The sequence below is a fragment of the Pygoscelis adeliae genome, unplaced genomic scaffold, assembly GCF_000699105.1.
Source record: "Pygoscelis adeliae isolate BGI_AS28 unplaced genomic scaffold, ASM69910v1 Scaffold121, whole genome shotgun sequence".
Taxonomy (NCBI): domain Eukaryota; kingdom Metazoa; phylum Chordata; class Aves; order Sphenisciformes; family Spheniscidae; genus Pygoscelis; species Pygoscelis adeliae.
In genome coordinates this window covers 8,122,221-8,139,946 of record NW_008824359.1, presented here as the reverse complement: position 1 = coordinate 8,139,946, position 17,726 = coordinate 8,122,221, and the positions used below count along the sequence as shown (strand labels likewise).

Here is a 17,726-nt window from a genome sequence, read left to right as displayed (position 1 = left end):
AGATAAGGAGTGTTGTATAAGTATTACTTTCAAGTCATTGCAGGGTTGAGTCTTCAAAAGAAATCCCTGATTTAGCCAATAAAATAAATAAAGTATATTTTGCTTTAGCCTTCTGTAGGTAATATATCCAAAAATCACTGTTTTGAAACAAATCTGCTTGTTTGCAATTAATTCCCAATTTCTAAAGCAAAAAAAAAAAGAAAGTATACTACTGGGAAATATGTTTTTTTTATTAATGCTGTGGATATTCCTATTTCTTATTGACCTCAGGATACTCTGGAGTTACACAGGAAGGACAATGACCTACCTAAGGTGCATCTCAACAGAAACTCACACCGTAGCGTAACAGCAGTGTAACTGCTTGAAAGGGGCAACTCTTTGCCCCAGGCAGGAAGACACTGTAGTTTTGACAAGGTATAGAAACCACAAAGGAAAAAGCACCGACCAGCTGAACAGAGGCAGGGATGATTTAATATATTCTGATCACTCAAATCGAAAGAGAGCTAGTATTTGCTACTTTGATGCCAAAGAATATGGGGGAGGCCAAACCCAAGTCATTCCTACCCAGGTGCCTCAGAAGATATCGAAGTGTTATAAGAGGGCTTTTTAGAGCCATTTCTTTAAGTGTTATCTACATTTTGGGAAATAATAGTTTTTCCAGCAGCAGTGTGTTTCTATTGCATGGCAATCTCAATCTGGGAATCGTTCCTTTTGCAGGATCTGGGAGACCATCACAGCTCCCTGTCCTTTCCATCTACTATCCTGCGGCCACAAATTTCTGTTTCATATAAGTCAGAGCATGCACTCAGCTCTTGAGGGCATTTTTTGATTAATTGGTGTTCTGGTCTCTGCTGGCACAGTGAGGAAATTTTATGTTCTCCAGAGCGGTCCAGGCTGAGAACCGCTGAGGTGCTTTGGTCAGCCAAAGTAAAATTCCTAAATATGATCCATGCCCAAGATCTAAACACATTTAGAGCTCCAAATGCCCTCATCCTCACTGGTTCTCTAGAGACAAGAGCTTACGGGGACTGGCCAGTGCTCACACAGGCACTGTGCTTTGGGCTTATACTCTTTGGCACCATGCAGCCGTATCCAAAACCATGTATTTTTGTATCTTGCCAGAGAGGTGCAAATTCTATGCTTTTCTATCAGTTCTAAATTCAGCCTCTCTATCTAAACATCTCTTTGACAAGAGATTTTACGGCTGTTCTCAACATAGCAGCTGATTTTCTTTGTCTCAGGTATCAACAGCAGGTGCCAGCCTTTTGACTCCAGGCTGTATTTGTTCCTGTTACCGTTGGATGTGTTCCTGATCACCGGGTCAGGGTGATAGATACTTGCTTTTTTTGCCAGTTACTGTCTTGCACCATTGACATTAGTAAAGCACAGCCAGATGAAATGGGGTGATCTTGGAAACGCTGGGCTGGCCAAGGGGGTTCTGGTGTCAGAATCCTGGAGGACCTGATGTGAAGCTCAAGGACCTGCCTCTGCTCTGAACCTTCTTACACCAGCTACAAATCAGGTAAATCACCGAGGCTTTGGCTTCCTCTGCATCACGGCAGGGACATTGAAACGCTGCCTGGTTGTCTCTAGTTACAGAGATTCTGATCAACACTGGGAACGAGTCCTCTGGGTGTGCTTTGTGACCAAGTGGACCAGGTCTGATGCTACGTGTAAGATGACGTTCTGCTTTCAGGCCTCTGGAAGCTTTTCCGCAAACTACCTATTAGAGAGAATTGGGCTTGAGATGACTCAAAATGTATCTGCTGGTCATTACAGCTGCAGAGAAGGCTTCTTCTGTGTTATTTCATTCTATCATTGCAAAGTTTCTGAAAGAGTTGGTGAAGATCTTTCTTCCTGTCGGAGACCTCATTTCTCAGTGTTAATACATTTTGTTAACGTCTTTACGAAGCAACCTGGTTACTGTCTCGGCCTAGAATGAAAAAGAGGTTCGGACCCTGCTGACAGATTTCCCCATATTTTATATCCTTGATGAAAAGAGTTCTCTCCTGGCTTTACCCTAAATTCTATCCCTAAATTGGCAGGCTTTGCACAGAGAGTGACTTTAAGACGTCTTGCAGAAGAACAGTTGTAGGCAATCAGCATTTCCGTGCCCAGGAGATCCAGCTGCTCTGAAGATGTGCAGCTGATGTTCTGTAGGAATTATTCCTTCTTCCAGTACTGAAGATTTAGACAAACCTGATTGACTGATTTGATTTGGAATTAAAGCAAAATCATGTGCATCTCTTAAAAATGGAGTTTGGCACAGGTGAAAAAGAAAACTTTCTTCTTCTCAAGTGCAAATGTCTTATTCTGATAAAATTCTTCGTAGAGAATTTTTGTGGGAAATCTAATCCTGAAATGCATCCATTAGTGATAATAAATATTGCTTTAATCCATCCAATCCATAATGTCAAGAGCTTTATTCATTTTTCTATGAAAATGTAACAAAAATAGTGGTCATTCAAAGTACTTCTAAATCTCAATGTTTTTATAATGCTTGATTACAGTTTGCAATAGATACTGGTTTTGAAGGGTGTTAACAGATGTGTTTTGAGTCCTCTTTAATTACCTGGGACCTTGTAGGCAAGGTGAATGGCTTGAAGCCTGTGGAGATTATTTGTGGTTTTAGTTGTATTATTGTAAACTTAGAACAAATTTCTTGACTTCAGTGGAACCATTTTGGTGCACAGAAGATAAGAGGTTGGTTCATTGTCTCAGCAGAAACATTTTTTTCAGATTCTAATGTGCATCCAGTGTAGCTAGAATCGATGGCAGCGATGTTGACAATCCCTTGTAAGAATGGCTTTTGATTTAGCAGTACACAATATCTTCCAATGTGTTTGCCAATGTTATTAAATCAATTATTTATATTTTTGCATTCTTATCTGAAGCCTAATGTGCATAACTGTGGTGTTGTGTTAACAGAGAGAGACAGAATGTCATGATAGACAAAATAAGAAAGGCATTTCAGAAGCGGAAGGAAAGTTAACTACAGATGACATTGTAGAATTTTTAGATAGCCAAGCAGAGATCATTTTTGATTCAGTAGACTTTCTTTCAAAGACAAGATTGTTAAGCTCAATCATCCTACCACAGTTGTTCAGTAAATTGAATTTCTTGCCTTGTTTGCTACTCATTGAGTTAGTGAATCTCAACAAGTAAGACTTGCCAGAGGGTTTTAAAAAATCAGTGACGGACCCTTGAGAAGTAAGTTTGCACATGTGAGGTACATTACAAATAAGAACAGCAACAGTGGCAATCGATTATGTCTGTACACATGGAATTTATTTTGTTTTATTACCTCGTAGTTTTTGTGGCTTAGACAATGTATTAGCTACTTATTGTGGGAGATTTAGGTACAAATTGATTTAAGTAACAAGTAAAAATAAATGACATTTTAGCTTAGATGATTGATCACATTAAAGCTACACTTTGAGGTAATACTTACAATACCTGTTCAGTCTTCTTCATAGCTAGTGGATGGTTTAACAGCGCAAGCCAACAACTGAGTGCTAGGAGGGGCCGTTATTATCGCACAGTCTGACCTCCTCCTTAACTTCATTAATTTCATCACTGACCTTGTACAGCTCTTTGAGCTTTGGTATATCTTTGGGGAAAACGTATGTCCTTGATGTGAAGCCCTCAGGAAAGGAATGTGGCTTTAGGTGCATTGTTCCAGTGAGAAATGTTCTTCACTATTTGAACGTTGCCTTATTTCCCATCTGGATTTTGTATACTTTGGCTTTCAATTGCTCTACCTAGTTAAATGACTTTGGCAGGACTAAAGAGCCTTATTTCTCAGGTTATTTCTCTATATAGGTATTTGTAAATCAGAGTCAGTTCTCCTCTTAGCCTTCTCTTCATTAAATTAACTAAGCTGACCACTTCCCTATTATTATGTAATGGTGGCACTTGCATATATTAAATAATCTTGTTTATCTTCTCACGCAGAGCACTGTGCACGTGAGCTCAGGCTAAACTCATACTCTTGAAGTGCGTGCTAGAAACTGGCGTACTATATAGTGATCCTCCATTTATAGAGATTTTTGTAATCTGCTCCCTAGTTGGCTGTTAAGTAGTTTGTTAAGCAATAAATAGATTTGTAGAACGCTAATGCTTAAGCTCAAACATCAATCAGCATTAACATATCGTGGCAAAACTAACGCTTTACTGGCCTGTATTCATTTTATGCCTAACTGTTCAGTAGCACCGGCTTTACAAGAGCTCCCTACCACCCTAAAATGCAAAGAAATAAGCAAAATACTCTCTGCCTTGCAGACCACACTATTAAATATTGATGAAGAATGTAGTTGTTGTTCTTATGTGTAACAATGTAACATTTTAGCAGTTAAAAAGTAACCCAAATCATCAGAAAACTCCATAACATTTTTCAGAATCACATTCACTCATGTATACTGTTGGTCACTGAGTGGACTTTTTGTCCAAATGCATCTTTGAAAACATTTCTGCATCTTTTCCCTCATAAATATTTCAGCCAGATTTCATTTGTTTATTGTACTATCCTTTAAACCATTTTTCTGTTTCCTTGGAAAGTACAAGAGGGCTAAAAGTTAGCATGTTTTAATGAGTAGTATTACGTTGATATAGTAGTATCACAGGCTCTTTCTCTACCTTCTGCCCTTTGCCGGGGGGTATCAGGACCTACAGTTTTTCTCCGTTTCATCTCCATAGTCCCGAGAGCTGATGGTAATCTTCAAAGGGGCTTCTGTAGCCTAGTGGCACTCAAAAGACAAATCCTGATGATTTCCAATTTGTCTTGGGTTGCAGTCACTCCAGCTTTTTCACTCACCCAAGTTCACATAAAACACCAGACAAACTCAAAATTAATACATTTTATTACAGCAAAGCAAAAAGTTCTGTTCTAGAATGCAAAATTGGGAACAAGGTTATGAAAGACAGAAACCGCAGAACTGCACTTGCCGTTGCAAAACTGCACCTCCAGATCATTCTTAACGCTAAAGCTCCTCTCTAAGGCTGTTGTTTGACTTCATGGAATGAGATCCACAGCAAAGCTGGCTTGCGGTATTGCTGCCCGAGGGAATGGGAATGGGAATGGGAATGGCTAGCGATGCGAGGCAGCAATGCCTTTGGCCAGCGTGGCTGCCTAGGACTGCATAATGCCAGACCACGTCTGGACTAGTCACCTAAGGGGACAGCAAACTCTCCTCTGCTTTGGCCCCTTATTTTATAGTTTTGTGAGTAGAATCCATCTCGTATTTTGGAAATTCGTACATGAGCAACTTCATACAACTAGTCTTTTGAAGGGATTATGTCTATCAGCAGTAAAGGGTCTAATCCTTGTACCAAAATTACTAATTTATGATATAATTTCAAGGAGTTACTGAGTATGTATAAATAGGGTTTTGTTTTCTTAATGTTAGATATAAACAGTATTATATATTTTTGCCATTCATATTATCCCCACGCAGGTTGCAAATAGAATTTAGTAGAGATTACTTGTATTACTTTGTTTTCTACTTCTCCCAATCTCAAAAAAATTGTGAAAGGGTTGCTGTTCCTAAGCATTACTCACTCTGTAACAGTATTAACGCAGCCAGACTTTCTCCAAACCTCCTCCTTAGTGTACTTCTCTGTCGGAGTCCTCTATGGAGCTCAGATTTGAGAGCTTCGTAAGAGTCATGCCTTCTCTCCGTAACTAGTGGTGATGATGGTAGGAACTGATAACTTCAGAGTTAATTCAGCAATACATGCATGCTAGTCTTTTAGCGACATCATTGCTTTGTGAACAGAGGAGAACAGCTAGTTATCTCCAAGGGTATTTTGAAGCTTTCTGCCATTGAGATGTACTCCTCCAGCACAAGGGAAGTTTTAAGCACTTGGTAAAATAAACTTTTTTTTGTAGCCATTTGCATGGTTCAAAATAAATATTTTAAGAGTACCTTGATTACAGTAACTGCAGCTTGATTATTTAAGGTTTTACATCTGTATTTGACTACTGTGTGATGTACCAAAATGTAAAATGCTCACATTTCATTTGCATGTCATTTAAAAGGAGAGTTGAATCTCTTCAGGACTATTTAACCAAGGAAAGACTTGGACTTCCTAAAAATACCTACTGCGTATGCACGTAAGAGACCGTGCTAATCCGGATGTATGGGACATCCTAAATTTAGGTCTGTTGAATTTATGCCTGCACCCCAGTCAGGTAGGGAGGATGATCCTCATGGTGTTCTGTGTTTTCTCTCTCCCCAGGAATGCGACAAGGTAATGACTTTGGCACACAGTACCGCTCGGCCATCTACACGTTTTCTCAGGAACAGATGGAAGCTGCCTTGAGATCTAAGGAAGAATATCAAAAGGTAACATTGGGCAGGGCGCGGAACTGCTTGACATATGAGCGGAGGTCAAAGATGTCACCAATTAGCACAAAATCACTTCTTGTGCTGTGCACTGTCTCTGTGTTGCTACTGGAGCTCCTCATTCCAATACCGAACTTGCATCATATTTGCTTTAAATTCCAACTTTTGTGAAATGTTTTTTTTTGTATGTGAGTCATTGTGTAACTATGCAGAAAGAAAAATAGTTACTTGTGCGGAGGTAGTTTTAATGTCTTCTGGAGATTTTTTTATGTGGGTGCACCAGAGCAGAAGTCTCTGATCTTAAAGCTATTCAAGCATATCTGGACTCTGTACTCTGAAGGGTGTAGCCTAAATCTCAGACCTAGGAGTTCTTGAACACTGGGGGAAAGTCCTGATGTCCTGGTTTCTGCTTGGTAACTCAGGATCACCCACCTGCTGCATATAAGATGCTTCTATCAAGCCATTCCATAAACGTCTTTGGTTAAATGTGACAGCCCGTGACTTAGTAAGACTATTTGTTTTGACACTAGGATTTGTGTGAGAGAAGATCAACCGTTTCCCTTTCTATACACAGTCCTGTTTTTCAGTGAAGATGTATTCTGTCTCTTCCCTGCCACGTAAGCTATTACTTAACTAAAGGCAGAGGGATTAGTGTCCTATGGTAGATGGCGCTTGGGTAGATGAGGCCCTTAGGGACATGGTTTAGTGGGCATGGTGGTGTTGGGTTGACGGTTGGACTTGATGATCTTGGAGGTCTCTTCCAACCTTAATGATTCCATGATTCTATGATTCTATGGTGTTGCTGCCTTGTAATTGCTGTCTGATCTGCCTAGTGGCCTTGACAATGCAAGATGCAGACTCTACAGCAAAGATATATACATTCTTATAACTTACATGTTATACATCTTATAACTTACATAACTTACTTATAACTACTCACCTAGGACATCAGGGCAATAGACAGAGTAACTATTAAGTAGCGCTAAAAGAGTATCAGCTTTCATGCATTCACTTGTACTATAACTTCACTGAAGAGTTATGCTGAAGAACCAGGGTTTGTGGTGAATACCTAACATTAAAGGTAAAGAGCTGTGTTTTGAGGAGTGAGGGTATAGCAGTCAGAAGCCTGTACCAAGGTACGAAGAGGAGGTGCACGTGCTGAAGTCTTGTGCGGCGGCGGTTTGGTTTTCCTAAACGTGTGTATGACATTGGTGGGCTGAGCTATGTGTGCACTTGTAGGGCTGGTTCGTTCATGCAGTTGGCGTTATTTTGCATGCAAAGGGATGCTCTGAACTGCAAGTAACTAATTTGCAAGTCGTTCTTAGCAGTGTGATAACTGTGCATGTAAATTAAGTGTTCAATGACATATCTATTTTCTCAGGAGTAGCTGAACACATGGGGATAAGTCAGTCTTGCAGGTGTTTATCTTTGTTAACAGAGTGGTTTCGGAAGGTTCGGTATTCATATTTATCATGCAGAACTTCTTTCTACTCATTGTTTACCTTAGATCCATTGCTTTTCCAAATTGTTTTTGATCCTTTTTGTTAACATCTGCTGACCAATATCACACTGTAAATCTTACAGCCTTGTTTGCTTCCCCAACTCTATTATTCTCTGCTGTTACTTGTCATTAAATTAATACTGGCTTGAAAGCAAAATTACGATGTAGAAGATTGCAATATGATATTACAGAAATTTCCATCATCAACTAGATTTTCTTAATGGCACAATTTAAAATTTACCTACTTTGAAGTCTATCACCATTTGAAAAGTGTGTATAATTAGTACATTTATATAATTAGACAGAACTCTGTAAGTGATCACATGTAGGGTTTGTTTTTGCACTGAAGTAAGGGGAAGGAAGGGACTGTGTTGCCAACTAAGGAAACACAGCAAGTATGTACTGAAATTCCTAGAGGATATGCGGTTTCTACGTATTATCAACAACAATATCTACAATATTATCTACTGTGGCATTGCAGTAGCAGTAGAATGGTTGTATTGGAAACATACTGAGCAAAGAATATGTTGAGGAATCCCTTTTCATATTAAATGTTTTGCAGTACATTATTTTAATGTAAATGTGATACAACCACTTTCCTTATTATTGCAGTAATTTAAAATAAATACCAAGCTCTTCCGGCGGTGACACGTGCATATCTATGCACCTGATAATGACAGATAAAACATGTGGGGATGGCGTAACCCTTGATTTTTCCATCATAAGCAGCAGTGCATACCCCAAACGGGGGAAGGACTAACAAGTATTAAAAGTACAATCACTGTGACATGTATGACTCTACAGGTTTTTGGCACAGCAAATGAATAAAAGGAAAGGTAGTTTATTTGCTTGTTGACTGAATAATTGAGCATGTGCTCTTAGATGTCTTTTCGAGCTGAGGACCTGGAAGAGAGTTAAGAATGTCCTTCAAACAGAAAATTGTTTTGTTTTGTTTTGTTTTGTTTTTCATAAAGCCAGATATAGAATCATAGAATCTAGAATCATTAAGGTTGGAAGAGACCTCTAAGATCATCGAGTCCAACCGTCAACCCAACACCCCCATGCCCACTAAACCATGTCCCTAAGCGCCTCATCTACCCGTCTTTTAAATACTTCCAGGGATGGTGACTCAACCACTTCCCTGGGCAGCCTGGTCCAATCTTTAACCACTCTTTCAGTAAAGACATTTTTCCTCACGTCCAATCTAAACCTCCCCTGGCACAACTTGAGGCTGTTTCCTCTCGTCCTATCGCTTGTTCCTTGGGAGAAGAGACCGACCCCCACCTCGCTACAACCTCCTTTCAGGGGGTTGTAGAGAGCGATGAGGTCTCCCCTCAGCCTCCTTTTCTCCAGGCTGAACAACCCTGGATATGATTGACAATCAGATATGATTGTTAACTTAAAGGAAACATTTTTGTTTGCCGAGGATAGAAACCATACAACCCCAAGGTTTATATCATTAATATCATTAATTATATCGTTAATATCATTAATATCATTAATTATATCATTAATATGATATAAATATTTATATCATGAGTTCCTGCCTCCATGACAGGCTAACCTGAAGCGCTAGCTCCTCTCTAGAAGCCAGATAGCTGTGTTCAGCTCTGTCTACGTTTAGCAAGCAGTATGGGCTGAGAGGAGCAGATCTGCAGAGCAAAACAGTCCGTATTGAGGACCCGGAGCACACTATATGCGTTTCAAGAGGGTTTCCTTTTCAGTAGCTGTAGTTTGGTCCTCTGAACCACGTGCCACTAGCAGATGGAAGTCAGTGGTGCATTTCTGGTTTAGCTCCGTCAAAAGGAATTGGGTTCATTTATCCCAAGACCGCTCTGTGAAGTGAACCAAAGCATGATAAGTGACAATGATCGGGAGATTTATTACAAAAGCACACTTCTGCTCCAAACTGAAACGCTAACGTAGCTTACACCTTTAGGGTAGTGCTATGCTTGAGTGGAGGAATACTGTAGTTAAGTGCACCACCTCCCTAACTCCTGCCAGCCTACGAGTGAGAATCATAATGCGCATTGAGCCCGAGTATCCTGCAGGGTTACATCTATTTTAAGTTGTGAAACTTGTTGCTGATTCATGCAGCTGTTTTAACAGCTGAGAAATGGCAATACAGCAATGAATATGCATTGAGCCATGCATCTTTAGCTGTTGATGAAGCTGAATGCGTACGGTCAGAGTCGGCTAGTGGTAATATATATTATAATACAATAGTGCTGCCGGTAAATTGTAACACAATGTAAGTGTAATCAGAAAAACATAAAATGAGGGCTAGGGCTTGGTGAAAGTACTGCGAATGAGCTGTTCCATCAGTTTTGCCTGAAGCTGAAGTTTTTTAATACAGTTGAACCTGAGGTTACTCAATTTTCAAGACAGTTGCTAGGCTGGATTTGGTTTTCAACTGAATTATCTAGGCAATAATCCAAACAGTGACATCAGGGTGGGAAGACATTTGTATTTATTTTTTCTGAATCGGAGGCCTGCGTTTGTTTTGTCAAGCGCTAACGCTGGGTTTTCAGGCTCCGAGAACATACTGAGTCGCTCCCCTGCATGTTTGGCTTATGTTAAAACAGCATCCCCAAAATGCCAACGTCTCTGCATCCTCCTGTAGGACAGCACCGACAATGAACGTTGTGCACAGGGAGCAAAATGCGGGTCTATTACTTTGTTACAAAAGCAAATATTTGGCAGGCAAAGATCCTTCCACAAAGCAACTAAAGGGCCTCTCTGTGGATAAATAGGAATGAATTGGGTCTTGAGCTCTTGACAGAGGTGCTGGGTGATAAGCAGGTAATAAGCTCCTGATTTGTTATAGCCAAGAGAAGCTGGTGGGGAGAGTTGCTGTCATTTGCTCTTATAGTTTTTGGAGGGAGTTACAAGGGCTCAGAGAGACAGGAGTATAGAAATGTCGAGATTTTATGAAGATGTTAAAAATGTGGCCTTTACTAAAGTCCAGAGAACTGGAATGAATTTATTTTTTTACTGAACATACAGGAAACGTAGAGGACGTACAGAAGTAACATTTTTTTTTCGCCCTTAGAAATGGATGGAGCTTTGCTAGGAGTAATGTCATACATTGTTTTTATGATTTGGACTGTAAGGGGTATAATCTTGGAAAGTTTCTCTGCACGAGTAGGTTGTGATGCTGATAGAAATCCTCTCTGAAATCTAAACCAGCTGGTCAATAGACTGAGAAAACAAATCTAATAAAAGCCAGAGTTACAGAGGAAAAAAAGAAAGAAGCAATGCTAATTGTTTGCTTTGGGGCCTGCGAACGTGTTTAAGAAGTTCAAAAAGTATTGTAAGTAGGGGTGAAGAAATTAAATTTAAAAATTAAAATTTAGTATAAATATAAAAAATCCAGGCAATTGAAACTAACCCACTGCCCAATCTGTTAGTCTGGAGTACAGTCTCTTTGTGGAAATGTCAGGACCTATAAAACCGTAGGTGGGTAGACTTTCTGGAGATCTTGAAGGGAACAGTATACGACGCTCAGAGAAGAGACTGGATCACACTGCGGCCATAGCAAATGTGTTTCTGTGAAGGCCTGAAGAAGGTGCTCAGTTAAATGACTGAAACTATCTTTGGCTTGGTCAAATAGTCATTTTTCGTTGCATTTTGTCACACAGCATTTTCTGTTAATTTAACGAAAAACTTGGCCTGACAAACATCAATTTGACCAAACATCTAAAATTTCTTTTTGAATCAAGTGACCAAAGGATAACTGTGCTGGGCTAAATTCCCTATTGGTGTAACTCCACAAGAGGCAATATATTTGTACAATGGGTTAGTTTTACCCATATGCTTTATCGCATATGCACACGTGCAACTGAGAAGGGAATCCTTCAACCGATAACTTCAAATGTACTGTTTGGTTTCACAGATGTAGGTATTGGAGCACCTGAACCTGAAGCACCATTGGTTTTTCTCTGTGCTTCTGTTTTTTTGTTCTGCATGAGTTTTACAGTGATGGGTTTTTTTTGGGGGGAGATGGGTTTTTAGTTTTGTTTTGTTATTTACCTTTTAAAGCCCTGAACAGTTATGTGATAAATCATGGATGGCCATGGGAAGAATGGGGATGAATATTGTTTTATACGGTTGTGGATTTACAGTGCTATCGTTCATTTGCAATGGCCAAATTTCAGTGTGGCTACAGTTACATGATAGCACTCCTGATCCAGAACTTGCTCACAGGAGGTCTGTGAACGCATTGAATTAACGCTTTTGGTAGTTTTCCTGAAGCTCCTCTTTGGTGGGATAGTCAGATACCGTGTCTTAGCCGAGAGCTGAAAACCAGCTGCTGGCCAGTGGTTGAAGCTCCCTTATTTCCTTGTGAAGTGGAAGTGCTTGCACGAGCAGTACTACGCTCCACTGGAAGGACTCAACTAACCACCGACCCGGGAGTTCACATTTACCCAAAATGGAGTAATTCCCAGGGCCTGATTCAGTTGCCCATGCCTAGTGGTGTTGGGGAAGCCCGAGCGTATCTCAGCCAACCTACAGCTGCCACTCTACAGCACACAAGTATCCCTCAGGGGCTGTACCATATCTGCCAGTCCTGCGTAGATAGCTGAAATACCCTGGGCACCTCAAATAGCGCTAACTGCCTATATTTAGGTACCTGATTTTAGGCACGCTCCGATCTCTCGTGACCGTAAGGGAAGTTCAGATACCTAATTCACATGTGGACCTCACCAGGTATAAACCAGGTTGTGATGGATGGATGCGTTCCGCAGAATAAGGGAAACAGTGAATTAGTACTGGCCAGCGTAAGAGGCGAGAGTCTGCAGCTCAGCAGCCTAACAGATACTGTGAAACTTCCATGAGCTTGCCGTGGGATGATGTGGGGACAAACCAGCTAAAACCCTCAGCTGCAAAAAAGAGCTTTATATTTGGTATCATAGAAAAGAGGAGAGATTTAAAAGCCGGAGGTTCCTGGCCAGCGCAATGAGCTTTGGAGCAGAAATCTGCAAGGAAATGAAGTGGTCAGAGTTGTATTTGTCAAGGCTGGAGGAAAGACCATTTACAGACTTACAGGATCGACAGTTCTGAGGTTTTGATTGCGTGAAGGAATGCCTTGTGGAGTGAATTTACAACATTCAGCTGTGGTTTTATGTAACGTGCTGTGTGAGTTTAGAACATGCTTTGGCTGGGAGACAGTTTTTCACGTGTTTTTTGGCTGGGAAAAGTTAAATAGCTCTTTTAAAAAGTAGGTTGTTGTTATTAAAGCAATACAATCGAGTCAATAAAAAAATAGCACCTGCTTACTCCTCTTCAAATTATGTCTATTTCAGAGCTTCACGTATCGAATTAGCTTTGCTTCACTCTGATGTGAATAGTAGCTACTTGATTCCTGATTGATGGTGGTAGTTCTTATGAAAATAAGCAAACCTGATCTGATAAGCTAAGCCATTATTTATTTTGTAATCACTCTTCTGTGCTACAGAGATACCCTTTTTATGTTCATCCTTCTTTGAGAAAGCTGCATTCAGCTACGGATGAGGAGGTTTTGTGTGAGCAGTTGCCAACTCTTTTCATATTACCTTAAACTGCAGAAAATTTGGCTTCTTTGTCACTCCCAGAAAATTTGGCCACCTTGCGGCAGAAAGATAGCTCAAAACTAATGCACACTTTTGACTGCGTTTCTTGATGGCAGTGGCAACAAGATAAAAGCTTTAATGGCATGAACTTAGGATACTGCAGTAGGCTTGTTTGAGTTTCTTCGAATAAATATGTCTGTGAGATGACCTGTCCTATTGTCACTGATTAACAACCCACTTGTGCTTTCTTTGTTGAATTTATGCTGAAATGCATCTACATGATGCATTTATGAAGTTTTACGGTTCTCTGCTGTGTCTATTTTTTTCTACCTTTTTGATAGGGAATTCTGTTATGATAGGCATGGTCAGCGCCCTATGGTTTTCTCTGCAGCCATAACATGCGAAATCAGAGTTTGCTCAATATTATAGTTATTGTTCTTCTGACCTTTCTTAATAAATTTTCCTACATTTCTGGGCTGTAGAATCTCATCTCATGTTGTGGGAGGAAAAACATCTTAATATCGCCACCAAGATGACTTTACTTTGAAACAATGAGGTGGACAGGATGTGTATGTCCAAATGAAAACACAAACGAGCATCCCTGGAACGCACAGGAGGATTAAGGACACCTCCCAAAACTCACTGAGGCAGAGGAGAAGTGCCACCATCCCATGCTGAGTGCAGCATGCTACCAACTGCATACTATTTCTGTTCCCCTGGATGCAGCAACAGCACATGTTGCTTGCTTTTATCAATGCTGAAGAAGGCAAGATTTTTCCGTAGCTTTCGATTCTGCAGGTATGCTGTTCATTTGAGCAAAGGCCGGGCGTTTCACTTAGCCCGCTGACTGTTGCAAATATAGCTAATCATGCATTTGAAGTTAGAACTGTGAACAACATTAAGAAACCGCACTTTCTATTTTACAATCATTTTTTCATCTGGGAGGTCATGGAGTTCAGCAAGGAAGCTATTTGCTTTATTGTACTGTGAATGTGAAGCCAGTGCTTCAAGCTAACACTTATATTGGACATTTAAACTAATATTAGAAATTGCCCTACAATAAACCAATGTAAATATCAGATAGATTTGACTCCAAGAATGGGTTGTAAATAAAATGTTTCCTGCTTTGTATTGCTTGCTCTGTTCAGCTTGCCAGTAATGTAAAAACATCCTAAATTTGTCTAGACATCAAGTTTTCATGTACTTATGCAGATGAATTCTCAACCTTCAGGGCAGATCTCGATGCTGATCCAGAAGATGAAGATTTAAAGGGCTAAGCTGACTTGCCTACAGGAGTCTAGTGCCATCTGAGATGTCCTACCCTATCTGACCTGGCCTCCAGCTGCCACTCCAGCTGGGCACAGATCTCCTCTGGGTCCTAGGTCATACCAGTAGTAAGACAACATAGTGTTGAGTCTGTAGTGATGCCAACACACTGAAGCTAAATACCTTTACATCAGCCTGTAAACGTGTTCCCACATGGTTCAATGGCATCTAGGATAATTTTGAAGGGCTTCTAGTTCGGGCTTTTGAATTTCTTGATCTTGATTATGCATCTGTTATAGCACACTAGAAGTTTCACAAGCATATTGAATGTCAGGAGCATCAATTTGATAATGATATTAATAATGATGGTTCAAGTGTACACAGTGATTTACAGGGAAAAGGATATCGTTCCTTCTCTTAAGGAAGCTCTCAAGGAGCTTAGCTTAACTAAGAGATTAGTTAAGGGGAGGACATGATAAAATAGTCTAGAAGAAGGTCAAGGCAAAAGAAAGATGATTATGATTAGCTGTTGCTGTTCTGTGTCAGATCTTGTTGTCTTTGGGTTAAATGTAGCCCTTAAAACTGACTTAAGCAAAAATTTCCAGGAAACGAAAACTGAGAAATCATCTTGAGATGTGTTGAGTCTCGAGATGTGTTGAGAATGTTGTGTCTTAATTCTGCTCTGGCCTTTGAATCTATCCATGTCCAGGTGAAAGATAAGCTTGTAGTGGGACTCTCTGCATTGATCTGGAGAGGGGGAGAGGGGTTGGCCTGGTTTAGAGTTTCCATACAAATTAAAAAATGAAACAAAAAGCCTTTTTTTTTTTTTAAATGACACATGGATTTTTTAATGAGCATGGTGAAGTCTGGGAGCGTTACTTCTGCTATCCAAACAGTTTGCTTATCCTTAGTGCAAAGCTGTGGAATCCAAAGAACACTACTCAAACCTCAAGTTTTCTCAGTGACAAAAGTGTGTCTAAGCCAGAACTCAAGTAAGTACTCATGGAACGCTTTTGCACTGTTTATCCAACTCTAAAATATAAAGCCAAAAATTTATCTGAAAAAGGGCTTTTCAAGTCAGATAGAAGAATATAATGACACTTCAAAAAGTCCTGAGCTCCACGAAGCTCACACATGGAAACGACAGATACTCAATATTTATAAAATATGCTGCTTGTGTATCTAAATATGGACATAGGAGTGTCCGCTTAAGCACTCGCGTTCAAACAATTTGATAACTGTATGTGCTACAGCATGTGTCGACAATTGTCATAGCCTGACGAGGTTGCTTTCTACCTGATGTTAACATTTGCTTAAATAACTCTCAAGATTTTCTCGCAGGGCCCAATGCAGATCAGCTGTACAGCTGCAAATGCAGAGCAACACCATTAGAATCAATGGAATTACTTTGGATTTCCAGTAATGCAATTGAGATAAAAATCTGGTTCAGGCGTTTCCTTAATTTCAGCGTTTTCGTTCCCCGAAGAATTGTCAGAGAATTCTCTGTATTATTTCCTGTTTGAAGTATGCCACTCAGTCAAATATAGCTCTCAGCTTTTGGGAAAACAAGTCAATACTTCCTGGAAAGAAAAATCAGAGCATGCTTTAGCAAGCAACATTGTCATGTCTGTTTTGCTCTTGTGATCTTTTTGCATCAAGATCTTTTTCTCCTTTATTGACTTCCACAGATCGCTTGTAGACTAATTTTTTTTTCTTTTAGATTCAGGTTCTCTACTGATTTCAGTAAGAGCTAGATTGCAGAAAGGGCTTTTTGGTTGATGGGCAACACCATCAACTGTATTATCAGTCTTGTGCTAGAGCTTTGTAGGCTTGCAGACATTAAAACCAACCCAGCTAGCAAAAGCCAGGACGTTTCTTTTTGTGTTAATGCGTATCAGTCATTCCCAAGAAAGCACGGAGTTACAACAGACACTAACGTAAGTATTTTCTCAATGGTGTATCAATGGGCTTAAGCCTGTATATAAATCATTTGTGCACAGGCATATAAGAATATATAATGATACTTTGTTAAGAGCTGCTGTGAAACACAAAGGAGAAAACATGCTGGACAGATGCTGCTGTCCCTAAATATTTGGGTGTGTCTGAGGACATGGAGGGATGGGATTTGCCTGACTTCAGTCCTGTTTTACAAAAATTTCAGTTCAGGAATCTCTGCTTCTATGGCTTTGACTGATTTTATTCACTGGCTCTGTAGCCAGTAATTTTGTCATCTTATCCTGCATGGCTTATGAGCCTAACTGGTGAAGAACCAGCTAGATGGATGTCGGCATTCACACCATGCAGGGCTGACAAGCAAGATCAAGCAAAGCCCACGTTACAGCTCTGCATTGAGCTGATGTAGAAAACTCAGTTCTTCTGCCCTTGTCTCTTCGTTTTCCCACTCCTAAGTTTATTTCAGCCTTTATTTGTTTGTTTTCTCCCCACGTTGTTTCCCGGTCCTTTGGCTTTCCAGGATCTTCTGTCATTTGACCTTGCCCCACATCCCTTTCTTCCTAGTTCCACATCTTCCCCAGTCTTCAAATTTTCCACTTTCTTCCTCAGGCCTGTTTCTGAAAAAATCTTCTTTTTATCCTTGCAGACAAAAATAAACTTGTATTTTTTCTAGCTGACCTTTATTACATGCCATTTAGTCACAGGGTCTAAAAGTAAATCTAACTACCCAACATATCAAGGTGGACAAAATATATTCCCTCTTCCTGCTGCCTAAAGCATCCTAAGATACCTCCTACTGCAGGACCATGTAGGTCTGTGCTCTGCTGGGCCACTGCAGAAAGTGTCATCAAAGACTGAGAAATCATCTTCAGTGACGCAGTGCTCCCAGCCCCCAGGACTTTTTGCTCTGTAGTTTTTGGTCCTGACCTTTCCGCAGGCAACCAGCTTCCTATGGCTTATTGAGGTTAATATATTTCCATTCTGGCTGCTCCTTTCTCCTTTGCTTTGGTTATTTTTAGGTGACTCAGTTATACCACGTCTTTTTCAATTTTTAACGGAACTGTATTTCAGGTGTTCACAGAAGAAAAACTCTTTCACACATAAAGGCAC

At 40.2% G+C, this 17,726-nt stretch overlaps 1 protein-coding gene across 1 annotated transcript in view; it reads left to right on the top strand.

Moving 5' to 3' along the window:
- Positions 1-17,726, top strand: part of MSRA (methionine sulfoxide reductase A) — a 153,509-nt gene that overhangs the window by 50,428 nt on the left and 85,355 nt on the right. Inside the window, exon 3 of the mRNA XM_009319712.1 lies at positions 6,238-6,344. Coding sequence (XP_009317987.1) covers positions 6,238-6,344 — 107 coding nt within the window. The remainder of the gene's footprint in view (positions 1-6,237; positions 6,345-17,726) is intronic.